This window comes from Poeciliopsis prolifica, unplaced genomic scaffold, assembly GCF_027474105.1.
Source record: "Poeciliopsis prolifica strain line A6 unplaced genomic scaffold, Auburn_PproV2 SCAFFOLD018, whole genome shotgun sequence".
Lineage (NCBI taxonomy): Eukaryota > Metazoa > Chordata > Actinopteri > Cyprinodontiformes > Poeciliidae > Poeciliopsis > Poeciliopsis prolifica.
This window is the reverse complement of record NW_026562393.1, coordinates 1,302,367-1,328,368: the sequence shown is the minus strand read 5'-3', so window position 1 is coordinate 1,328,368 and position 26,002 is coordinate 1,302,367. Positions and strand designations below refer to the sequence as shown.

Sequence of the window (26,002 nt, the reverse complement as noted above, 5' to 3'; positions counted from 1 at the left end):
AAACAAAGAATTTCTTTAAATCAAGATTCTCTGCTTTGCTCAGATTTGCCTTTCATCAGTATCAGCTGGAAAATGTAGGTACTCCTGCATCCTGCTCTCCTGTCAGGATGGAGAGGTGCTTACTGTGAAAATTGAAGATGAAGAGAAGCGTTGTTACTGAGACATGTTATACACATAAACTTATCCTGCCTTCACTGAAACATTTCTCAGAGACATATGAAACGTATCCAGCTTCTTTACACCAGCATAAAAGAGCCAGCAGCTACAAACAGCTGTATTACAACCGTCCCCGGTTTCCATACAAAACAGTGAAGCGGTGTTATTTTCACGCATGCGCAGAAGAGCCTCGCACTCAGCCGGACTGTCTCTAGTGACCCGGAGCTTTACAACGTTAGCTTGACTGCTAAATTCAGGCTTTCCAAACCCCTTGCCGTTGGTGTTCAATAAGAGTTGTACTCCCCTCTTGGCTGTCTTCGTGAGGACATGTTTCTTCGAGGGGGTTGTTTTGTGCGGCTTGTGTAATTTACTCCCGAAACTTGCAGCGTCGAATGTAAATTGCGTTTATCGGTGACCGTTAGCCTCCGTGGAGCTGAAGCAGCTAACGACGGAAGCACCAACTTAGGTTGGTGCTTCTGACGTTCAAACCTTTGAAAGTTCGTGGTTTGGTGTTACAGGGCGAGTCCACACTTAGAGACCGCACCTTCTGTGGACAGCTCTCCTAACCGTGTTGTCTACTTGAGGACAGAGAGGTTGGAGACCGTCACAGTGAACCCAAAACCACTGACCCAGGTATCAAAGGTATCAGGCTGTCTGGTCTGTAGCATCCCTTGTGCTCTGTTTTCCTCTAATGCACTACTTATCAGATGCTGATTTGTGTCCGATTCAGGTTATCTGCCTGAAACCTTAACCTGCTAGGACATGTAAAGGTTGAAAAGAAGGACTGTGAAAAGGAGAATCCCAGGTGAGATGACTGAGATGATGAAGGTTGAAGCAGATGAACCTGGAGGGATCAGCCGGGAGCCCCCAGTACCTGCTGGGTCGACATCAGAACTGGAAGAGGAAGCGAAAGACAGCAAAGACATCAGTAAGTAACACACATTTGTTTGTCTGGTTTGTAGTAAATCAACAATTATTTGGTATCAAGAGCAGAATATTTAAAAGTCTTAAAAGTTTCATAAAACACAATCTTGGCTTGAATGATTCAGCTCTTATTATAGAACAATTTAGTCCTAATTTGAAAGGTCTAGGTCCAATTCTAATGTTTCCCAGATGGGGAAATTCAATTTGCACCATTGGAAAATAGATTTACTCAGCCAAAACATGGCTGAAAATCTCATTGTTTAATTGTTCAAATTTTTCGAGGGCATAACTGTGAAACTAACTTTGTGATCAACTGGATAACCAACCTCGAGCTTTTAGAAAACACTGTTGATCACTTGTATCTGTGAATCAATGAATGCACAACTTTGTCACCAGTCACTGAACAGCAGTAGATGAACATCATCAGAATTTACTGGAATGGGCTCCCCTATCTTTAACTGTGGCAGAGATAAAAATAATATTTTCAATATTTTCTAGCACTGGAAGGTTGATATGTTTACTTGCTACCAAAACACCTTGGTCCAAAGGTTGATTATATGTCACATGATGATCTCTTCAGAACTGCAGCCTTATCACTTGGACAGCTGGATACTTCTGGTTCAGTTCACCTTTGTTCCAAGTTACTTGATTTGTGGCTGATTGCTCTCACTGTGGTTTGATGAAGCCACAGGGTAACTAGCTAAAAGACTAAATTATTGCATGTCAAACTTAGTCGATATGGATCCAACTGCTGTTATTCCTGGCCGCCAAACTTTTCTTAAAACTGCAGTATGAAACTTTTATGTAGATGTTTTTTTTACGTGTTTGTTAAAGCTATCACCACACCCTGACAGTGTAACATGAAGACAGATAATCTGTGAAAGAAAATTGAGCTCCTCTGCCTTCTCCTTGTGGTCCTATTGCTGCCAAAATACACCACTCCTGGTCAGAAATAACCTATCAGAGCCAAGAGGAGGATCTTATTGCTGTCAATAACACTTGTGTGTACGCTGCACATCCTTCCCCCTTGCTCTTTGCTGTGCTACATTTGGTTCCCGAAACCGAAGCCCGCAATGAATGCTTCGGCTTGTTAGTATGGCCACCGATGAAGGCGGAAAAACGGTTTTCTTGTAACGGCAATGTATTTATTTGAGACAAAGAAACATATTTGCAATTATAAATTTTAAAGAGTTCTAATCGTTTATCAGATTTCAGGAAAAGAAATGTATACTTTTAAATATGTAAAATAAGATTTCTAAAAGTAATTGTAAGCATAAAATAATGTCTGTGTGTGTTTCACTGTTCCCAGTCTACCAGATGCTGGTGATTAAAGAAGAGGTTCCCTGTGCCTGGAGCTCCAGTTTGGACCAGCAGAAGCCAAACTCTAACAAGGAGGCGGCAGTTTGGCTCTGTCAGGATGGAGAGGTGCTTACTGTGAAAATTGAAGATGAAGAGAAGCCTGAGCTATCAGAACTTTGTCCATTTGAAACCAATGACAACATAGACTCACAAACTCCGAATAGAAGTTTATCGAAACAGATAGAAACATATCCTAATGGAGGGGACTGTGGAGAACCAGAACCAGACAGAAATGTAGATCCGTTGGGTTTCTCTACGCGAGACCAAGTAAAAGTTTGGAAACGAGGTAAAAGCTCTGAACTTTCTCTGAAACTTAGGAATCAGAGTGGAGTTCAAGGCAGAAAGAAAACATTTGATTGCAGTTTTTGTGGTAAAATATTTAAACATAGGACTTCCGTTAAATTACACATGACAATTCACAGTGGAAAATTAGAACATAGCTGTTATCTTTGTGGAAAAGGATTTAGAGAGAAGAGTTCTCTTAAAAATCACATGATGCTCCACACTGGGGAGAAACCATTTGCATGTGATGTTTGCTGTAAAAAATTTCCTACAAAGACGAATCTGAAAACTCACATGAATGTCCATTCAGGAGAAAAACCTTTTTCATGTGATATTTGTGGTGCAATATTTAAAGTAAAGGAAAGTCTTATAAACCACATGTGGATCCACACCAAAGGAAAACCATTTGTTTGTAGTGTTTGTAGTAAGGGATTTTCACGCCAAGGAATCCTGAACAGACACATGCGCATTCACACAGCAGATAAACAGTTTATTTGTGGCATTTGTAGTAAAGGATTTTCCCGGCAAGGGAATTTAAAGAGTCACATGAATGTTCACACAAGTGAGAAATCGTTTATTTGCAGTGTGTGCAGTAAAGGATTTTCTGAACATAGGAGCTTAAATACACACATGCGTGTTCACACAGGAGAGAAACCATTTACATGTGGTGTTTGTAACAAAGGATTTTCACAACAAGGGAATCTAAAAATTCACATGCGTGTTCACACAAGTGAGAAACCATTTACGTGTAGTGTTTGCAGTCAAGAGTTTTCTTTAAAAGTTAGTCTAAAAGCTCACATGTGTGTTCACACAAAAGAGAAACCATTTATTTGTAGTATTTGTAGCAAAATATTTTCATGGAAACAGAGCCTAAAAAATCACATGCGTGTTCATACAGGTGAGAAACCGTTTATTTGTAGTGTTTGTAGTAAAGGTTTTTCACAGAAAGAAACCCTAAAAAATCACATGCGTGTTCATACAGGTGAGAAACCATTTTTTTGTGATGTTTGTAATAAGGGATTTTCTCTAAAAGCGATCCTAAACACTCATATGCGCATTCACACTGGGGAGAAGCCATTTATTTGTAGGGTTTGCAGCAAAGAATTTTCACAGAAAGAGACCCTAAAAAGTCACATGCGTGTTCACACAGGTGAGAAACCATTTGTTTGTGACATTTGCAGTAAAGGATTTTCTCTAAAAGGGAATTTAAAAAGTCACATGCGTGTTCACACAGGCGAGAAACCGTTTACTTGTGAAATTTGCTTTAAAGGCTTTTTACAATCCAGAACTCTGAAGACACACATGGCTGTTCACACCGCCCAATTTAGCTGTAGTGAGTGTGACAAAAATTTTGTGAAGGAAATACAACTGGAACGACACATGAGACTCCACTCTGAGGAGAGACCATTTGGTTGTGATGTCTGTAAAAACAGATTTAATTACAAACGCTGTCTTGAAAGACACATGAAACTCCATTTAGCAGAGAAACCGTCCATGTGCGGTGTTTCCTGTGAAGCATTTTCACAACATGGAGTTCTGCAGAAACCCATGAATATTCACGAGGACTGCAGTTAATGATTCTGACAGTCAACTAATCTTTTGAAGACTTTCTGGCTGCTCAATGATTTTTTTCTGTTTTGTAATCCACAATGGCAAAACATTTTGCTCCACATTCTCCCTTGTCTGAACAGCTGTGAATTTCATCTCAATTGCCATTCACTTTCACAAAAATTGTGATTGAATCAATTTATAGATAGAATCAAAATGTTGACAATATTGGGAATTGAATGTATATATTTCTCTTAGGCACTGATAGAATATTTATCTCATTAGAAATATTTTAATGATCAAGAAACAAACTTAAATTTACCTTAAAGAAAATTTCCAAAGGTTTCTGGCTGTGGAGGAGTCCTAACTCGAGACGAGGGCTATCTTTAGAAAGTAGATTCATTTCAAAAAGTTTAATTTTGTAAATAGCAAAAGGTTTGCATTTAAATGGACATGCCACATAATTTTATCTGTCAACATGTGTTGACATGTTTCATGTGAGGATACAAATGACTACAAAGAAAAAGAACCTCAGAAACTGTTAACCAGCTGTCAACTAGCGTTGAGTACCTCTAATTTATCAGACTTTGCTTTGTTTGTCCTTTGAATGTCTGTTGTTTTCAATTTATGGTGTTGAATGCACTTTGAGGGAAACGTTTGATTATTATTATTATTTGAGACATGAAAAAAAGAACAGAAATGTATATTTTAATTAAATGTGTCCTCCAAAGTTTTTACCACACCTTGCCATAGAGTCTTTTTAAACCCAAATAAAACTGTACTTGGGAAACTGTACTTTCAAATTTTATGCAAATTAAAACAAATAATTTTCATAAATTATTATTATTATTATTATTGCATTAATGTATGCAAAAATTAATTATTTGCATAATTCATTTTAGAATTTGACCTTCTGGTCCAGATGGTTAATTTTTTCTGAATTTACAGACTTCATTTAATTGGTATATATCACACATGTCCCTTGCTGTAAAGCTGCCTCAGATTAGTATTGTCTAACTTTAAAGCTCAAGGTCTCTGTAGCATATTCCTTGGAAAAAAACCTTGTGTTGAGTAACCAAAAGACAAGGTGTCGTGTAGTTTGTGGTCCACAAAAATGGAGAAGCATGTTGATATTAGTTTAAGGGCTTGTTTGAAATTAAATACTTTATTCAGAGAAGTCTGTTTTGAAGTCTTTACTTTGGTTACCCTGGTCCAGTCCTCAAACACCTCTGCAACTTTTAGGTGTCTTCCTTCTCACGAGGGGTCTGAGCAATTACATTTTTTTTAAAGTTGAGGCTGGCATGTGTTTTTTGCAGAGCTATGAAATTAATGGAGAGATTATAGGGTTTAAAATGTATTTATTAGCATCACGATCCACACTTCATTCCAGAAGCTGGCGGTAATGGGCCAAAACATTGCTTGGGAGCCGCCATTAAACAAGAAGTAGGAGACGGATGTTGAGTGGTAAAGATTTTGAATTTGTACTTTTACGAGTCAGATGGTGAACAGGTGACAAATGTAACCAGAGACGCTTGTATTTGCTTGCTACATTTTGTCGGGGAAAGAGGTCCAACAGCTGAGTTTCCAGACCCAATAACAGCTACTGCAACGTCTGTGAAGGTAATGTTGATTGGCTTTTTTCATCGTAGACGTAAACACACTGCAATGTAGATCAGTTTACCCAAATCTTTAGGCTCATTTCCAAGAGCCATTCAAATGACTGATTTCATTTTTTATTTTTATAAAAAGCCAGACAAAGGTCTTCTGCTCTCTCAGACATAATTTGCTCAGAGGCACCCATTTTGATTAAAAGTACAACTGGATCCATGAAAATATGAGGTGTGCAAGTGAAACTTTAGACCTTAGCTGATTAAAAGAGACTACAGCTGCCTTCCTGAGTTGTTTTGTTATACAAATATTGATCACTTTGATTCCTGCTCTGATTTCTGCTGTTTTTTAGTGTTTCTCAGGTACATTTGTAATACAACCAAAATATGGATGTAATAAAAAGTACAATAAATTGCAAAAAAAAAAAAAATCCTGATAAGCTGTTCAGTTTTCATAAACCATGACACAAATTTATCAACCCAAATTCTTACCACAGAGATACTAATAATAGGGACATATGTCTTTTGAAAGCCACTACTGAGTTCTTATTCAAATGGGATTTTTAAAATCTCAATCGAGCTTCAAAAAGTAGTGCCAGTAAGACCTTTTCTATTTTTTCCTTCATGTTATTTACATCCAGTATTTTTTATAACATTAGAAACCCTGGAAATAAGCTGTGTTTTTAAGACCTACAGCTGTTTTTTAGTTTCTGCCCAGTTGATTTTAAAAAAAGAAAACCTCTCTTGAAAGCGTTTCTATGGCTATCTCAATAAACTAAAAGATGAACACCTCATGAGGTAACTATCTCATTATGAGATAACTATCTCATCATGAGAGATACTATTATGAGATACTATCACATATTAGAGATACATAGCTGTCTCATTATAGAGATTTTTTTTTTTCAATGGCAGAAACGAGTTTCCATAAAGATGATATATTAATGTTTATTTGGTCCAGTAGATGACCAGACATTTTGGAAGTCTTTCTGAGCTTTACTTTGAATTTTGTTTTTATTTTTTTCACAACTTCTCAGGTGGTACATTTCGAAATTCTAAATTAAATGTATTCAGCTATTATATATTTTTAAGATAGAGATTTAAACTTGAAGTGAATGTTTGTGTATTATTTCTTGCCTTTATCTTTTTTCATTATTATTATTTGAATATTTAATATATTTTTCCCTTTTTTTGTGCCGAGAATATTCATTGGTCAGTAAGCAGGAAGATAACCGGATGTGATGTTGCTAACTTGGCTAGCTAGTTCCGGACACAAAAACCTTTTCATTTTAGTATAAAGCAGTATGTTGAGTATAACTGATGGTCTTCGTGGGGATATCGTGTCTGCATGTTTGTCTGGACCCGCTGTGGTTATGTACATAATGTCATTAAGTTTTCTTTAGCGACCCGAAAGGATCGTTAACCACCGTGGAACTAAAGCGGGGAGTTGATAGCTGTTTCTGGCGTTGACGCTTTTAAAAGTTTACCTCTTCTTTAGTCTACATTTTTTTATTGATACATTTTATATGGTCACAGGCTGATTTGAATCTGATTCCAGTCTCAGCAAAAGTGTAGAAGAGCCAGGTTTTATGTCTGAAAGCTTGATTCACTAGAACATGTGAAGGTTGCAGACGGGGATTGTGAAAAGGAAAAAGTCAAGAGGACCGAGGATGTCTGAGACGATGAAGGTTGAAGCAGACGGACCTGGAGGCTTGGAGCCCTCCACGCCTGCAGCATCCACGTCACAGCTGGAGGAAACAAAAGACAGCCAAGATCTCAGTAAGTGACACACATGGACTGGGTCAAATTTACTCAGGATGTTAATCTTTAATCTTTATTAAGGACAGTTCACATTAATGAACAATCAACACTACTGTATAGACTGTAAATGAGCCAGATTATAGCATAATTGCTAATTTCCATCTGTAGTCCTAAACAAGGAGACCCAAACAACAAAAAGACATTATAAGCATACAATCAAGAATTAACAAACATTTCTAACAAACATCCATTTCTGGATGTTTAGCTGGAAGTGATAAATTTGTGTATAAATATTCCAGCAGTCGTTGCAGCGAAGGCACAATTTAACGCACTCAGGTCGGCAGTCCATTATTGAAAATGCATTTATTGTAAACTTACAGTATGTCATTCAGTAACAGTAAATGGCAGTATCAATACAGTGGCAGACTGAGTGGTAAAATGTATCAGACTACATGACCAGGGTAACTTTAACGATTTACCATTTATTTTGCAAATAAATTATTTATGTGTGATAGTTTTATTTTATTTTTGCTAGCAATAAAGTTTCATCAAATTGTGATGTTGAAATTGAGAATGGGTTTTCAATTTCTCAATTGACATATTTTGTGTTGCATTTCTTTTTATGGGGGGAAATGCGTTATTTAAAAAAGTGACACTGAGTTTAAAATTGAACCACTCAATGTGATTGCACGCCATCTTAAATTGCTCGATGACTTTGTCCTAAAATGTACCAGTATCTGGAAATTTTCTATCAGCATTAATAGTTTGAAATGCCCTTCATTAGTTCCTTTCAGAAGCATAAGGACGTCATCCAAAACAGATTTCAACAATGGAGTAAGGTGGTAAATGGTTACAATACTACCATCAACATATAAATATATATTTTTAGATTTTATTAAAAGGAGTTTTATGTTTATTATGTAAATTACCGGAGTTTTCTTTTTAATGATTATTTTGTTTGGAAGCTGTCACTAATGTCATTTTGGGTTTCAATGTTTTCAGTTCATCAGATGTTGGTGGTCAAAGTGGTTCCTCATGACTGGAGCCCGAGTTCAGAAGAGCAGGACCAAGAGTCCCCCCACATAAAGGAAGAAGACGAGGAGCAGGGGATCAGTCATCATGAAGAGCGACTTACTGTGAAGATTGAAGATGGAGAGAAAAGTGAAGATGAAGAGAAACATAACTCAAAGTTATATCAACTGAAAACTGAAGACAACAGAGAGACAGAAGCTCTAATCAGCACCTCAGCTGAACAAATGGAAACAGAACCGAATGGAGGGGACTGTGCAGGAGCAGAACCAGACAGGAACACGGGTCCAGGATGTTCTTTTCAACAAAGTAAGATGGCTATTCACAGAAGACATCGATCATCTAAACTTACGGCTCAGATAGGAATCCAAGAAGGCAAGAAGACAGATGGCGGCAGCCCTGGTAGTAAAAATTTCAAACACAAGACTCAAGATGATTTAAACATGACAAAGTATGCTGCAAAGGGAAACCACAGCTGTGATATCTGTGGTAAAGAATTTGTAGTAAAGCGTTATCTCCAGACACATATGAGACTCCACACTCATGAGAGACCGTTTGCTTGTGATGTTTGTTCTAAAAGGTTCCATAGAAAGACAAATCTTAAAATCCACATGATGGCCCATTCTGGAGAAAAACCTTTTTCCTGTGTGGTTTGTGGTAAGAGATTTAAGGTAAAGGAAAGTCTTAAAAATCACATGAAAATGCACACCACAGAGAGACCATTTGTGTGTAATATTTGTAGCAAAGAATTTTTAAGACAAGAAAGTTTAAAAAGTCACATGTGTAGTCACACAGGAGAGAAACCTTTCATTTGTAGCGTTTGTAGTAAAGGATTTTCACGACATTTGGAACTGAAGAGACACATGTCTGTTCACACTGGGGAAAAACCATTTATTTGTAGTGTTTGCGCAAAAGCCTTTTCCCTGAAAGATCACCTAAAGAAGCACATGCATGTTCACACAGGAGAGAAACCTTTTATTTGTAGTGTATGCAGCAAAAGATTTTCACAAAAACAGAATCTAAAGAGTCACATGTATGTTCATACTGGAGAGAAACCGTTTGTTTGTAGCATTTGCAGTAAACCATTTTCACGACAAGAAAGTCTAAAAACTCACATGCATGTTCACACAGGGGAGAAACCATTTATTTGTACTGTTTGCAGTAAAGGATTTTCACAACCAAGAAAACTTAAGACTCACATGCGTGTTCACACAGGAGAGAAGCCATTTGTTTGCGGTGTTTGTAATCAAGGATTTTCGCAACGCAGAGACCTGAAAAAACACACTGCTGTTCATACTGGTCAGTTCAGCTGTAGTGAGTGTGATAAACGTTTTGTGAAGGAAATCCAGTTGGAGCAACACATGAGACTCCACTCGAGGGAGAGACCATTTGGTTGTGACGTCTGTAAAAGCAGATTTAATCAAAAATGTGTTCTTGAAAATCACATGAGAGTTCACTCAGGAGAGAAACCTTTTGTTTGTAGTGTTTGTAAAAGAGGATTTGTGCGACACGAAAACCTTAAGAAGCATATGGGTGTTCATCAAGGGTGCATTTAATGTGCACCACTGGTCTACATGATAGTAAACAATTCCCACAGTTAAGAATCTAATGACCATTGAAGTGTGAATTTAAAGACTCTTTTTCTTCTGTCATTTATCAGCTCTACTTCACAATTTCAAAAACTTTTATAGAATTCAAACTTCAACAGAAATATTCCCCTCTGATTACAGGTATTGTAACCATTTCAGTGCTCTTTGAAATCATAATTCAACTTCTACGGAGATATAAAGTGTCCACTTTCCAACATGTCAGTATTCTTAACTCAACAGCCAAAAATTATTAATCGAAAGCAACTCTAAGCAAATGTGCTTTCAACTCAGCATTTTTTATTTATTTATTTTTCAGCTTTCTGGAAATTTGTTCCAGATTACTAGAGTATAAAAACTGAATACTGCTTCCCTGATTCTGAGATGGAGAGGTGTAGTCAACTCTCCTACAGGCTACAACTGCATTGTGGATTAGCTTCTGATTTTTTTAGGCAGTAACACGACTGTTGGGGTTAGTCAATCCAACCAAAGATGAATGCATGAATGGGTTTATCTAGATCTTCCTGGGACATTAATCCCTTTTAAAACTTTGAAATGTTCCTCTGGAGATAGATGTTTGTAATTGCCTTTTTGTGTCTGAAGGTTCAGATCACTACACTCAGATTTTGGATATCATCTCTCATTTCAAACTGTAACGGTTGAAGCTGTGTGTCGACTCTTGATCATTCCAAAGATAACTTCTGTTTTGTTTAGTTATATTTTGAAATTGTAAATCCTGGAAAGCTAATTTTCTAAGCAATTTCTATTGTAAAACAGAAAAACTTCAAACAAAATTTCCATAAAATACATTTCAACAAATATTTGCTTACTATAATTATGTTATGAGAGTTCACTAGTCAACAGCAACATTTATTCTGACATTTTCTTCAAAAATGGAAACGGGAGAGTTAATCTTTATAAAGAACTGTTCCCTAAAATGCAGCAGTTTTTGTTTAAAAACACAATTTTATAACAGTAATAAAGGTCAAACTTCTATATGTTTCTTCTGTATAATTGCTATTTATGCATACATTGTTTGCATTTCCCATACCAGTGGTAGAGTGATATGTTGCACAATGTAATTTTGGTTTGAATAATGAAATAAATTACCTGCTGGTTTAATAATTAGCTACAAAATCTTAGATTTCCACTAGAGATGTAAGCTATCCTCAAATCTAATTTACTCACATGATCTGTATTTTTCACTCACCACTGCTTGAAAATGCTTTTTTTTCGTCATGTATAAAAACGAAGCATGTAAAACACCATGCTTCGTTTTTAGATGTGTTCTAAACAACTGTAATAAACTTATTTAAAAACCGTTTTGGATTGAATTTGATTCGATATTGATTTATGTGAGCTGTGCAGATTTTTCTAAGGTGACTTTATATTTTCCGTGTGAATTAACTCTACTTAAAGAAACTGACTGGAGCATTAAAAACAATGCGTCTTATAGTAAAATATGTTTTCGGTGTTTTTAGGCTTTCATTGATATTCTTTTATTGTGAAAAGCTAAAGGTCGAAAGAGGAAGTAGTTTTTCCATCCAGAGCTTTCATTGGCCAATGCTTCGAACGTAACCGGATCTTAGCTCGGTGGCTAAGTCCTCCAGAAAAAAACGTCTTGAAGTCTCTAGAAATATTGTTTGATTTATTTTCTGGGCCCTACATCAGTATCTCCGTGTAATATTGATTCTATGTGTTTGTTCTGAACCACTTGGATTATTTTTCGCCTAAGTTCTTAGTACAGAAGATAATTATTCTTAATTAGTGAAGTGAATATGCTGTGAGTCAGCCCGGAGCTAAAGCAGCCAACAGGAGAAACTAAACCAAGTGAGGCCTTTTAAAGTTCACGCAACATGAGTCCACACAGTTTGTTAGCCTGGAGGAGGAAGAATACACCGTCTGTGGGCACCTTCTCTAAGCTTGTTGTCTGAGGACCGAGAGACTGGAGACAGTGGATCCAGAACCACTAACCAAGGTATCAGACTCGCTTCAGCTCCGCTACTGTCTGTTAGTACACTTTACTTGGTCAGAAGTTGATTTATGTCTGATTTCTGTTTCAGCGGCAGAATAACAGAAGACCTGGGGAATATGATTGAAATTATGAACTACTATAATATGTGAAGGCTGTGATTGGTGAAAAGGAGAATCCCAAGTGGATTGAAGATGACTGAGATGATGAAGGTTGAAGCAGATGAACCTGGAGGGTTCAGCTTGGAGCCCTCCATGCCTGCAGCATCCACATCAGAGTTGGAGAAAACACAAGACGACAAAGATCTCGGTGAGCGTATGGATCGGAGCAAAGTTATTCTGGGTGCAAAGAGGGGGGGGGGGGGGATTACACGTTTGCAGAAAGTATCAGAAATGATTACATCAGTAAGTATCTCAGGAGTCATTACATCATAGGCAGTGTACACCGTGAGGGTGAATACTACAATTGGAAGGTCAAAGCATCAGGATGTAGAAATAAACCAATCTGACACAAGTAACAATCATCAAAGCTTGGTCATCTTAATGAGAATCTCTAACTAATTTAGAAGATCTCTGAAAGGTGCAAGTAAAACATCCAGGCAGTAAACACTGTGACTCATGCCCTCTTCACCAAAGAAAAAAATAACCTAAATAATTTTTTTACACATTAAAATGTGTAAATAAAAAAATTAATTAGTGCTTACTTAAAAATATACTCTAAATTGTATTTGTTTATTTAGTGGTATTTATTTTACACAGTATATGCTGTCTTACCTTTTTATTTAATATCCATGTGTGTTTCAGTGTCTACTGATCAGCTGCTCTTGGTAATTAAAGAAGAGGTTCCTGATCTGCAGAACTGCAGTTTGGACCAAGAATCCCCTCACAAAAAGGAGAAAGGGGATGAACTCTGGAGCTCTCAGGAGGAAGAGCAGCTTGATGAGAAGGAAGAGATGGATTTCAATGCTGTTAGTGTGAAGAGTGAATGTGATGAAGAGAAACCTCAGTTGTCAGAACTTGATTGCATCAAAAGCGAAGACAAGATAGCCACAGAAGCTTCACCTCGCACGACTGTTGACCAGGTTGAACAGAGGGAAGCAGAACCTGATGGAGGATCAGAACCAGAGAGGAACTCTGATCCAAATACAGATGAAAATGCTTTGGATTCTTCTGGGACTGAAGTCAGTGAGGCCGAGGGGAATGGTGATTGGCAGGGACCTTTGTCAGGTTATGAATCTAGAGGCAAAGATTGTCTGAACAGCCACGAGAGAACAGCTTCTCTGTCAGACATAAGCTTTGATAAGAAACGTAGCACCGGCAAAAAATGCTTCAGCTGCTCTGAGTGTGGCAAACACTTTACCTCCAAGGAGGCTCTTCAGAGACACCTGAAGAGTCGGGTAGGAGAAAGGTGTTTAAGCTCATTAAACGAGAAATGTCTGAAAGTCCAACAAAATATAGATTCATGTTCCAGACTCATCAGTGAGGGAAGCCAGTTGAAATGTGATGAAAATGGAAAAAACTGTAATTGTAAAGACAATCTTCAGTTACATCTGTCGGTTCATGCCGGTGACAAACAATTTAGTTGTGAGATTTGTGACAAACGATTCAAAAGTAAGTACTACGCTCGAAGACACATTATGATGCACTCTGGAAAGAAAGGCCATAACTGCGATCAGTGCGGTAAAGGGTTTATAAAGAAGAGTCAGCTTCAGACTCACATGAGACTCCACAGTTCAGAGAAACCATTCGCTTGTGACGATTGCGGTAAAGGCTTTAATCAGAAGTCACACCTTAAAGTTCACATGACGTTCCACTCTGGGGAGAAGCCAACAGTTTGTGATCTTTGTGGTAAATCATTTAGTGTAAAGTACTACCTCAAAGACCACATGAGAACTCACACTGGAGAGCGACCATTTTCCTGCGACGTTTGTGGTAAGACTTTCCGGAGAAAAACAAACCTCGACCTGCACATCAGAGTCCACTTAGGGGAGAAACCTTTCGCCTGTAGTGTTTGCAATAAGGAGTTTTCACGACAAGGAAACCTGAAGCAGCATATGAGCGTCCACAGCAGCGACAAGCGCTTTGTTTGTAGCATTTGTAGCAAAGGCTTTTCACGAAAAGAACATCTTAAGCTGCACATCGGCGTTCACACCGGAGACAAAACGTTCGGCTGCAGTGAGTGTGGGAAAAGTTTCCTGCAGAAGATCCACTTAAGACGACACATGTTGATCCACACAGGAGCGAGACCGTTTGCCTGTAATGTTTGTGATGGAAAATTTAAGCTAAAGCACCACCTTCTGACTCATATGTTAAGCCACGCAACAGAGAAATGATCAATCAATTGTCAATGTCCTGCAGGTCAACTTTGTTGAACTCCTTAAAATGTCTCTAATCTTTGGTTATGAACTAGTCATTTATTCAGCTGTGTTGGACCAGGGCAGCACTTAAAAAACATTCAGGACTGACTTTGGGCACGCCACTGTTTGAAGCCTTCTAGCTGCTCATTCTTTCGTTATGTGTCTGAAGAGACTGTCTGAAACACATAATTTGAAGCTGTTAGAAAAACATAACAATGAAGGGAAAAACAAAAATGTACAATGCAGCTGTTTTTAGAACCGTGTATCTCTGTTTTGACTATTTGTTTATGGAAAAACATTGGTGATACTCTTGACATAAGTGATTAAAAACCAAGAAGTACTATTGAGCTGTGCTCATTTCTCCATGCTTTTGAAAAACTGATTTGTATGAATATCAGAGTCACTGTTCCAAAGTTTTAATTAATTTAATTATGCAGTTTATAAAAGGATTAAAGGACTCGTATATGAGTATCTTGCTCCTTCAACTGGAGTTATTGATGCACAAATGTAACAGATTCACTTGGCAGAGAATAGGCTGCACCTCTGACAATAATGCTAAGATAAATTTTTCTGGTGATTGCCTCTTTTGTAAGCAAATAGAGGTGAATGGAGCAATTAACTGAGCATAAATAAACTACTGTAATGATCACATTTATACCATAAAATTATTGTTTTAATGATCCTACAGTGTTAAAAAAATTCTGACATACTTGTCAGAATGTAATTGGACACATCTCAAAGAGGTATTTTGTCCAGTCAAAATATGGTTAGGGGTATGTAAATAATGTAACTCAATTTCTGATACCTGGAATGTAAATGTGATGAAGCAGAAATGAAAGTAATCTTTTAAAAAAAGAAATAATATATGACAGGAAAACTTTTAAGTATCCTTGTAATATCTGTAGAAAAAAAATTTAAACCTTTTTTGCGGCTTACAAGACACTTACTCACTCACACAAAAAGAAAAACAATTGTTTGTTTGAAAAGGTTTTCATGGTTGGAATCTCTGGATAGACACATCAAAACGTACCACAATAAAAAGATGCAACTTTTTCTTCATGTATTAATAGTTGGTTTTTGTCCAAGACGTGTTTGTGCAGTCATATTCCACAAATTAGAATATATGTCCCAATGAGTGGCCAGATTAAAAGTACTGTTTGGAAATCACTTTTAAGCAGGTATTAAGCATACTTTTCAGGCAACTTTTCTGTTTTTAAAAAGTTTTTATTGGTCTGATGTAATCTAATTTTTAATGTCTGTTTTTATTAGCCGTAAGTGGAAAATCATGACCAGAAGTAAAGGCTTTCGAACATCCATCTGTGTGTAATTAATCTATATAACAGTGATGTGCTTTTCAATAATATTGTCATTTATTAAATAGAATTAGAATGGAATAGAATTCAACTTTATTGTCATTGCACTGTCACAAGTACAAAGCAACGAAATGTAGTCTGCAGTGGTCATTGCTATATTTTAACATTCACCAAACAGAAGCTGATTGTACAGAAGTCCCATTAAAATTACTAAAATTGTTTCTTATTTAAATTTTTATTATTGAGCTACCATTCCTATTGCTGCCAACAGATGGCAGCAACGAGACATGTAGGACCCATACCTGGAGTGTGTCTGTAACGGTGCCTGATCAAAATCCATCAGCGATCCATGGTTTCCGGCGACATACCTGTCGTAGTCGAGACAGAATTGCACCCGGTTGCAATCCGAGTTGATGGGGTTGGTTCGTGTGAAGCGGTCCTCTGATTTGTTTTTACTGACTGCGGGGACACCATGGATGAAGTGGATTATGTTGAACAGCACGGACGTGAAAGTCAACCGTTAGATGAAGTGCAGATGAAACAGCTCGACGTCCTTCTGCCGCAGGAAGTTAGTGGAAATCAAACAGCTGGTAAGAAGAAGCGCTGCGAGGGTAAAACTAGCTTAACTGAGATTCGGTTGTTCTCTCTTCTGAGCTTGACGCTTCCTTCGCAGTTACAGTTATAGCTGTACGTCAACGTATCCGCCATGTAGGGAAGGGAAATAGAGACATTAAGAGTGGGGGTGGGGTGAAATTATTTGTACTGCATTAAAAATAGTTAAAGGCTTAAAATTCAGAAAATGTTTCTGATAACTTAATTAGTACTCTTATAAGTTTACTAAAGTGCAAACTTCTTGTGCAGTTTTTTTTAATCATGAAGGTTTTATGTCGGTAAGACAAAAAATGTTCCCGCAAACCCTAAATTTCTTTCAGTCCTATTTAAATTGCGAGACGAGTGTAGGAGTGGGGCACCAGTGGAAAATATTTATATAGCCACCTGGGTTTTATGTTGCTATAAAACCATAAGTCTAGAAACAGAATTTGATATTTCTCTAACACTGTCAAATTTGTAAGTCAACATTGTTGTCCATGTAAATTTCAGTGTTCCCAGTCCTTCGGGTGCTGATCGTTAAAAATGAGGTTCTCCATGCCTGGAGCGTCAGTTCCCAGCAGCAGCAGTTCCCAGACGGCTTCCGCATAAAGGAAGAGGAGGAGGAGGAGGAAGTCTGGACCAATCAGGAGGAAGAGCGGCCAAATGAGCAGAAAACGACTAATATCAGCCAGTTCCCTTTAACTGATGTGAAGAATGAAGGTTATGAAGAGAAACCTCAGTTATTAGAGCTTCATCAGATCAAAACTGAAGAAAGCCGAGCGACTGAAGCTCCAATCAGCAGCTCAGCTCAGCAGATAAAAACAGAACCCCATAGCAAGAACATTGTAGGACCAGAACCAGACAGGAACCTGAATCCAGCATGTACCTTTGAGCAAAATACAAATAAAAATGCTTCAGATTCCTCTGACACAGAAGCCAGTTATGATGATAATGATGAGGACTGGCAGGGACCTTTGTCAGATTCTGAGTCTGAAACTAAAATGAGTCACAATTGTGAGAATGTCCTGAGTGTATCTCAGTCAAATGTCAATGGTGAAAAGAAATGTAACTCAGTCGTGGCAGGTGATGAAGGAGAAAAACTGTTTGCTTGCAGTAAATGCAATGAAAGATTTAAAAAGCGGGACAATCTTACGGATCATGCTAGGATCCACACTGGCGAGAAGCCATTTGGTTGTGATGTTTGTGAGAAAAGATTCAGGCGGAAGGACTGTTTGCGAAAACACAAGATGATTCACAGCGGGAAAACGGCGCACAGCTGTGATTTCTGTGGGAAAGGGTTTATAGAAAAGACGGATCTTCAGGCGCATATAAGACTCCATACCGGAGAGCGACCTTTCACGTGTGATGAGTGTGGAAGAAGGTTTCACAAAAAGTCAATTCTCACAGTGCACATGAGAGTCCACTCTGGGGATAAGCAGTTCAAATGCAGCGTGTGCGAGAAAAGATTCCGATTTCAGCACATTCTTAAAAAGCACACAGTTGTTCACACCGGAGAGAAGCCGTTTGTTTGTGACGTCTGTTGTAAGGGATTTTCTCAACAAGAAACTCTGAAGAGACACATGGGTGTTCACACAGGAGAAAAAACGTTTGCTTGTAGTGACTGCGGTAAAGACTTTCAACAGAAGATACACTTAAAGGAACATATGAAGGTTCACACGGGGGAGAAGCCATTTGGCTGTGAAGTGTGCGGTAAGAAATTCAAAAAGAAGTCATACATTAAAACACACATGATGTCTCATGCTGGAAAGCGAGCGCACAACTGTGAGTTGTGTGGGAAAGGCTTTTTAGTCAAGGGTGGTCTTCTGAAACACATGAGGATTCACAATGGAGAAAGACCTTTCAGCTGTGATATTTGTAGCAAGAGCTTTCTGCAGCTGATCCATTTGAAGGGGCACATGAGAGTTCACACAGGAGAGAAACCGTTTGGATGTGATATCTGTGGTAAAAAGTTCACAAAGAAATCCTACGTTACAGCACACATGATGTCTCATGCTTGACAGATGACGGGATTACTGTGTGTACTTGCAGATACGCACCAAACGTCACACAATTGCAGGATGTCCGCGCATCCTTAAATCTTAAATTCATGTATCTAAAATAAAAGCCTCAAATTGTCTGGAAACAGGCGTCAAAACGAAATATTGGCCTTAAATACGTAAATCACAGGTCTTAAGTTTTCTTGTGTCAAGACTGTTTAATCTCATGTGTTCTATGTGGTTTTCGGTTTTCTTGTGGGACTTTGCTATTATGCAAGGCTTCGAGTGTGTGGGTCAAGGTGGTTGCCGGTGACTAGCTGCTAGGATACTCTTGCTGTTAAACAAGGTAAAGCTAGCTTACTCATTTGTTAATTAAGAGCACATTTTTCAGCAGTTTATGAATATTTGTCTTTGCCACTAACACACTTCAATTGCCAAGTCATACAGTTTATTTGCGATTTTCTTTTGTACATTTCTGTTGTGAAATGTACAAAATCCCATTCATAATGGTCTTTAAAAAGTCTTAAATTTGAGTTGGCGTAACCTGCAGAAATTTTGTAGGGGGTGACGATTTGGCCTATGCCACACTGGAGGGTTTGGTACTTGATATTTGGAATTAAAAATGGAAATGAGGCATACCATTCTGGGACAACATTTCTTAGAGAAAGATGCCCAAACGATCTTACACCCCTACAAAACATGCCTGTTTAATGTATCTGAACTGAACCCAATATTTGTACCTTAGAGCAAATTGAGCATAGCTGGGCTTTCCCTTTGTAAACTGGCTACTAGAAAGGAGGTAAAATATCAAAAATACCATTACTATAATAGTGATTGTTATAGTTTTTGTTGTTCAAATACATTTGACATATTTGTACTGATTTTTGTTAAAACAATCTGATTAAACTCTAGAGAACTTAGTAAAATTTAATGTCTTCTATTGTGCTTTTTTGTGGAGTTTTTGCCTAATGTGGATATATAAAAATTTTTTTTTCTTTTGCATCCATTCTTTCTGTATGTTATCTCTTTTCACAGTTTTGTTGCTTTTGGTTCTTTCTTTTTTCTTTTTTTTTCCTAAAAGTCATTCAATTCAGTTCAATTCCCATCAAATGTTGTCTCGGTCCACTTTACAAGATAAACAGATGTAAGTTGTGTGCAGAAATGTGTAATCAAATGAATCCATATATTCTAATTTAATCAGATTCATCATACCATGCATTCAAGTTCAGTTTTTGCTTGTTGGTCTAAAAGTTTTTTATGTCAGAAAACCAAATCAGTGTTATTGAGAGACAATACAGAAATACGTCCTCTTGAACAAGCATGTCGTGACTGTACTGCTGATTGCATGGAGACATTAAGTTTGCAGCAAGCCCTCATAGAGATCATGTATGTCACAACAATGGAAGGAAACAACTCCATTGTAACAGGATGAAACCTCTAGTGGACTGACGAAGACAGAGCAGACACAAAGAGCTGTGACCCAGGAGTACTTTCTTTGTTAGAAGTAAAGTATAAAGAGTTTAGAACAGGAACAGCTCTCCTGGCAGGGTCATCTGGGAGAAAATGAAGTTTCATTTGAAGGTGAAGTTGTCATCTTCTGATTGGGGAAACGCCTGGGGGAAAATGCCACCTAATTCTTCACTACCTTGAGCATCTTTAATCTGTCCTGGTTAAAAACTAAAATATGTAGGTACTTCTAAGATGGTTTTGATTATTCTACACAGATTGCAGAATATCTAAAACCATATCAATAAAGGACAATATTAGTTATTTTTGCATCTGTACCACATTCCATCTCCAAAACTCTTAAGACAGACTCTTCAAACCTGGTCTATTATGCACTAATATCATAGTACTTAAACATAGTTTATAAAACTGTTATTTGACTTACTGTTATTTGGCTTCAACAAGGGCAATATGAGCACATTTTAAACCAAAAAGCTTTTAGTTTTCCTCTATTTTGAATGCACACCGGTAGGGTGGTGGGATGTCTGCCCTAGGTTGGACTGCAATCTGGTTTGTCCACCAGATGGCAATAAATAGCTTTTTTTTTTTTTTTTCAAATAAGCAACAAATAAATACACTTTGGAGATTCGCAAAAATCTCCTGTCCCCCCCCCCAAAAAAAACAAACAAACAAACAAGCAAACAAAAAAACAAAAACAGAGCGTTGATTTAAAAATAAATATTTGTTGAATATATTTTAGGTGCGTTCACCTAAAATGAACGCACCTAAAAGCACGCGTCTCCTTTAAGAGCTGTCTCCGCCCAGCCGCGGCTCTTCCGGGTGTGGGTGTGGACTGGATGACTTCAGCAATAATGGAGGAAAATCTGCTCTGCTGTTAGACAACACTTTGACTTTTTGACTCAGTCTGTAATATTCCAGTTCTTGGAGCTGGAATGCTGTGTCAGGATGGGAAACCTGTTTGGAAAAAAGAAACAGTCCCGGGTGACGGAGCAAGATAAAGCCGTCCTGGTGAGAACGAACTCCGATTAGCAGCGGGCTAACGTCGCCTAGCACTCTCGCCAAACTCTACGAATCAATCTAATAATTTGAAAACTTTATGCTTTTTGGAGTAGCTCACGGAAATCTGAAACAGTTTAACCCTCGCTTTTTCGCCTATTTATAAACTTGTTGTGAATTCGGCCTGACTGTGTGAAGAACATAATCTTAAACTAACACGGGTTTGGCTTTTGTATGTGCTCTCAGAAAGAAAGCTGTTCTTGGGCAGTGTGTTGTTGTGTATTGTAAAGTTGTTAAAGATCTGAGTCGGATCAGCCCAAAGATGAAACATTGACGTTTGTCTGTGAGCTAAAACTTATTCGTTTTGTTTCGTTTCCGCAGCAACTGAAGCAACAGAGAGACAAACTGAGGCAGTATCAGAAGAAGATCCACCTGCAGCTGGAGAAGGAGAGACAGCTGGCTAAGCAGCTGCTCAAAGATGGGAAGAAGGAGTGAGTGAACTGAAAATCATTGTGCACTAACAGGAACAGGTTTCATGGATGTGCATTCTTCAAAATCCTGACTGAATATGATCATCAATCCTTTTTGTTCCAGATAAGAAATAAGTTGCAGAGCCTGCTTGTTAGGTGTAACAAGCAGGCAGCTTTGTCGTTTCATCAGTAATTGTCAGGTTTTAGCCTTTAATGTGTCAGAGTGTGAGCTTCTGAATGTGGACCTGCAGATAAAATGGGCTGCCATCTATGGACAACATAAAAATTTCTCAACCTTTCAAAATGAAAATTTTTGGCTATGAATGAGATACATTTACCAAAACAGATTTTTTTTTAAATCACTGAAAGTCAGCTGCTCAGCTCCATGTGACGATAAACTATTATTTTTATTTTTTCTTTCAGAGCTTATGAGTGAAATGAAAGGAAATTTTATTAGAGTTGTAAATATTGATATTACTAAATATCAATATTTAGTAATACTAAATATTATTAGTTAGTATCAATACTTACTAAAGCAATGATGGGAAAAACAAAATAAAAAAAGAAATCTGTATCTGAACAAGGACTTGTGGGTCTTCTTGTTGTGCTTCAGGATCTAATCTGACAAACTACTGTGATGTTAAAATCCCACAGGATGATTTTCGTCAGTGCTGTGTAACTTAACCCTCGGATGGGAACTGTAATACTTTCAGCAGCGGCTCTGTGTCTGATCACTGACTCTGCTTTGATCTTCCTCTCCAAACAAACAGGAAAGCCCTCCTCCTGCTGAAGAAGAAGCGATACCAGGAGCAGCTCCTGGACAAGACGGAGAACCAGATCAGCAACCTGGAGCGGATGGTGAGTGACGGCGGCGTTTCTTTGGCGACAGCCGACATGACTCTGACTCCTCTGCTTGTTGCTTGTTTCAGGTCCAGGACCTGGAGTTTGCTCAGATTGAGAGGAAGGTCATTGATGGGTTGAAAGTTGGAAACGATTGTCTGAAGAAAATGCATGAGGTGGGAGATGTTTGTTACGTTTAAAGGTCTGGTCTCAAGTTTTATTGGAGGCCTGATGAGGCTGTGATTACCCCCAACAGGTGATGTCGGTTGAAGAGGTGGAGAGGATCTTGGATGAAACGCAAGATTCCATTGAGTACCAGAGGGTCAGTTTTTTGCTGACGTGGTCATTCACACACGTGGAGCGAGTCGGGATTGATTCCATCCTAACGTATTTTTGTCTCCGTGCAGCAAATTGACGAGATGCTGGCTGGTTCCTTGTCGCAGGAGGACGAGGATGCTGTTCTGGCTGAGCTGGAGGCCATCACTCAGGTCAGACTGAAATAAAACTTAGAGAGAGGACGTTTCATGACCTGAGAGCGGGTCGATGCTCATCATGGTCGTTCTGATCCGATTCTCTCAGGGAGACGTCGAGCTTCCAGAGGTTCCTTCAGAGCCGCTGCCAGAAGCCCCTGAAGCTGCAGAGAAAAAGCCAGGTCTGCCGTTTCACTCGGGTTTGTTTGCAGAATCTGTCACTTCTACGTTTTAATCTCAGTGATGTTCTTGACACCATGAAAGCAAAGTGTTTGGTAGTTTATTAGAGGGTTAGGGTTAGACAGAAGTACACCAGCAATGACATAAGAGATGCGACTGTTGATGCCCGTCAGTATGGAAAGGGGTGCAGGACCATTTTAGATCAGGTCAAAGTTTTGAGTCTTCATTGTGTTTTGTGACTGGAGGTGGTTGAGGAGCTAACTAGCTGCTGATTTTGCTTTTGCTTTTTGCATCTATCATGGGTAAGTGCAGCAAATGTTTGTTTTCGCCACTCTCTCACTTCTGCTGCCAAGATCAGATACGTCTGTGCAAAATAATTTTTAATCAAGGCACTATGTAGGTCGTGACTGTAAAGAACTTTATGCTGTGTGAAAAGCACAAACAGCATCTGTAACTACGAACAGATCCCAGAAATCTCAAATTTTTTACTATGCTTGATTTTAATACAACACGATCTCCAAAACCATGGTTGCTCTTTCATACTTGGCAGCAGGTGTGTGTTAAAAACAATCTTTACACACATTCTGTTCCCGTGGTCCGTCGCCGAGTTCACTTAAAGCTCCTTGGTTCAGTCAGCCTGACCCAAACAGCCTCTCTGCTCACTCCACAGCGGTTTCAGTCCCAGCTGAGTGTGTGCGGCTGTGTTTCACTTTCAGAGAGCGATCGTCCCAGGAAGAAGCAGGAGCGAGAGCTGCTCGCCGTGTAGGAACAGAGCTGACCCCCGTTACCAACCAACGCCCTCCGCAGATGTTTTTCCACCCTACACATCCGCGGTAGAAACCCTCCTGATGACTGGTTGTGTTCAGCTGCCGCAGGTCGGTTCTAAAAGGAAGGGCCGGTTCACCTGCTACGCCTTGTGAACCTTGAATTCCTGTGAAATCACATAATTGTGCCTAACTTTAGTGCAAGCAGTGCATCATGTTTACTATGAAATCATTTTTAATTAATCCAGAGCATGTATACTGTATGTAACTAGTTTAATCTCCCTAAATAATCTGTGGATCAGAGTCGAGTTCAGAGAGGATCGTTTCATCCAAAATACTGACAAATGAATGGACTTTATATCTGCGGCTTTGGTTCATTAGGACAAAAAGAAAAATCATATTCAAGATTTTAGATCTTAAACATGTCTTTGGGTGAAGTGATCTTTTCATCACTTCAAAAGAAAATTTTGAAGTAAAAGAAAATTTTTCCTTCAAAAGAAACGAAACGTCTGCATCCATCCTTCAAAGTCTGACACTCCACAAGCAGATTACCTAATCTAATCCCTATTCCCCTCGTGGATTAGCTCAGCCTCAATGGGAAAAGGCCGGGCCTATCTCATCTGATGTAATCTACAGAGTCTTCTGTAATCATCTTCTTGCGTATGACCCATACTTGGATCTGCAGGAGGAACTTTGCTTTGCTTCCACGAGGTAGAATGGTCGAACATCTGTGAAGACCCGTGGAACGAAACTGTAAATCATTTAAACTCTGGCGACTGATCCTGTCCGACGGCAGCATCGAAGTAAATGTTTTAAAGTTGGTTTGGGAATTTCTGTACATTGTTTTTACAATAAAAAGTGTTTCTATTGTTCAACGTTGAAGTGGTTATTCGGTGAGTGAACACAAGGTGGCAGCAGTTAACAAACTCAGAATCTTTTCTTGCATACATTTAATAAAAGCATTCATAGCTTCTCACACTATAACTACAAATTACACCTTAATTTATTTGGTATGTCGTGGTTATTAATAAAGTCATGATGAGGTTATGAGGCAGAATCCCAAGCTTTGAACAGTTTATCATCTGGACATTGAAAGAAGATGGTTCAACTGGAAAACTACCAAGACATGGCTGCTCAACTCAACTGGCTGGGCAGAGAGTCAGAGAAGCAGCCCAGAGGTTTATGGTTCCACTGGAGGAGCTGCAGAGGTCCACAGCTCAGGTGGAGAATCTGTTAACAGGACAGGACACCTCATAACCATGCAGACATTCTTGAATTCACTGAAAATGAAGGTCTTAAAATGTCTTAATCTCATTTTTAAAAAAGTAAGTTGGCTTTTAATATGTTAACAGGTTTTAACTTTTGTCTTGACGAGATTATTTAATCTTGTATCTTTTCTTTGTTGTTTTCTCATAGAAATTTTCTGTCGGGCAAAAGTTTAAGCTCCGGGCCAGCATGACCTTACTATATGTTCTTTATTTCCCAGCAAATCGATGGTGGCATTACATCTTTCTGCTTTGAATAAGGGAACAATTACTAACCACTGTACAGAATCTCACTTCAAACATCCAATTTAGCTTTAAAAGTAAAAAAAAAAAAAGAAAAGAAAATGTTCTGTTGAAAATGACAGCAGTTTTGCGCCTGTGTGTCATTGGTGCTGTTTGTTTTGTGAATCAGATCCTGACAATTTGATCTTTGACGTCGCCTGGTCAGAGAGGATTTGCCTCTAACTGCCATACAATCCTGTTTCTGCATCTGCACTAACAGATGCTTCGCGTCACGCAGCTTCTCCTCCCTCTGTGAATTTAGTTGCGCTTTAAAAGCTTCGGCACTAATACAGGAAACAGAAGAGCAGCCATTGTTCTGTCACCTCGCGCCTTTTCATGTCAACAAAGCCCGCGCAACAACAGCGCGTCACCCGGGCCTGAAATAGGCTGACCCGCGCTGCGAACGTCCACTCTCAGTCCCGTCCTTGTTCTGAATGGGATGGACCCACTCCACGGCCGCCCGCCCGCGCGCGCGCGGCGCTGCGTGGGAGTGGGCGGCTCACAGACTGAAAGCTGAATGTCAGAGCGCCGCGCGGATGAATCACAGACACGGGGAGAGAGATGAGGAGGAGTGGGATGGAGAGGAAGGCTAAATCAGAGAGGTGGTTCAGGTCTGGAGGTGTGTGTGTGTGTGTGTGTGTGTGTGTGTGTGTGTGTGTGTGTGTGTGTGTGTGTGTGTGTGTGTGTGTGTGTGTGTGGCCTGCCTACCTGCTGCAGCTGTCAGCGGGAATCAAATAAAAGCAAAGTTCTGTTCCACCTTTTAAGTCACAAAATCTTAAAGAAGCCA

At 38.9% G+C, this 26,002-nt stretch overlaps 5 protein-coding genes across 7 annotated transcripts; all 5 read left to right on the top strand.

Annotated features, from left to right (window-relative positions):
- Positions 1–351: 351 nt before the first annotated feature.
- LOC129367880 (oocyte zinc finger protein XlCOF6-like) lies at positions 352–5,064 on the top strand. 2 transcript variants are annotated; one of them, XM_055042531.1, is made up of 3 exons: positions 352–789; positions 887–1,084; positions 2,390–5,064. In XM_055042531.1, exons 2-3 carry the CDS (start codon positions 967–969, stop codon positions 4,294–4,296), a joined length of 2,025 nt encoding a protein of 674 aa, XP_054898506.1. In that variant the 5' UTR covers positions 352–789; positions 887–966; the 3' UTR covers positions 4,297–5,064. The 2 variants fall into 2 exon arrangements, with proteins under 2 accessions (XP_054898506.1, XP_054898507.1); XM_055042532.1 differs by having other exon boundaries at positions 352–798.
- Positions 5,065–7,148: 2,084 nt separating this feature from the next.
- On the top strand, positions 7,149–11,625 carry LOC129367886 (gastrula zinc finger protein XlCGF26.1-like). Its single transcript, XM_055042556.1, has 2 exons — positions 7,149–7,655; positions 8,640–11,625. The coding sequence occupies exons 1-2, from the start codon at positions 7,547–7,549 to the stop codon at positions 10,220–10,222; spliced, it is 1,692 nt and encodes a 563-aa protein (XP_054898531.1). The 5' UTR covers positions 7,149–7,546; the 3' UTR covers positions 10,223–11,625.
- Positions 11,626–11,847: 222 nt separating this feature from the next.
- LOC129367887 (gastrula zinc finger protein XlCGF57.1-like) lies at positions 11,848–15,894 on the top strand. Its single transcript, XM_055042557.1, has 3 exons — positions 11,848–12,230; positions 12,316–12,533; positions 13,028–15,894. Exons 2-3 carry the CDS (start codon positions 12,419–12,421, stop codon positions 14,554–14,556), a joined length of 1,644 nt encoding a protein of 547 aa, XP_054898532.1. The 5' UTR covers positions 11,848–12,230; positions 12,316–12,418; the 3' UTR covers positions 14,557–15,894.
- Positions 15,895–16,222: 328 nt separating this feature from the next.
- Positions 16,223–19,412, top strand: LOC129367888 (zinc finger protein OZF-like). The gene is made up of 2 exons (XM_055042558.1): positions 16,223–16,483; positions 16,995–19,412. Exons 1-2 carry the CDS (start codon positions 16,366–16,368, stop codon positions 18,500–18,502), a joined length of 1,626 nt encoding a protein of 541 aa, XP_054898533.1. The 5' UTR covers positions 16,223–16,365; the 3' UTR covers positions 18,503–19,412.
- Positions 19,413–20,766: 1,354 nt separating this feature from the next.
- LOC129367901 (charged multivesicular body protein 6-like) lies at positions 20,767–24,543 on the top strand. Of its 2 annotated transcripts, none has more exons than XM_055042577.1 (8): positions 20,767–20,956; positions 21,326–21,435; positions 22,185–22,272; positions 22,344–22,430; positions 22,511–22,576; positions 22,662–22,742; positions 22,834–22,906; positions 23,621–24,543. In XM_055042577.1, the coding sequence occupies exons 1-8, from the start codon at positions 20,894–20,896 to the stop codon at positions 23,668–23,670; spliced, it is 618 nt and encodes a 205-aa protein (XP_054898552.1). In that variant the 5' UTR covers positions 20,767–20,893; the 3' UTR covers positions 23,671–24,543. The 2 variants fall into 2 exon arrangements, with proteins under 2 accessions (XP_054898552.1, XP_054898551.1); XM_055042576.1 differs by having other exon boundaries at positions 22,834–22,924.
- Positions 24,544–26,002: the final 1,459 nt, after the last annotated feature.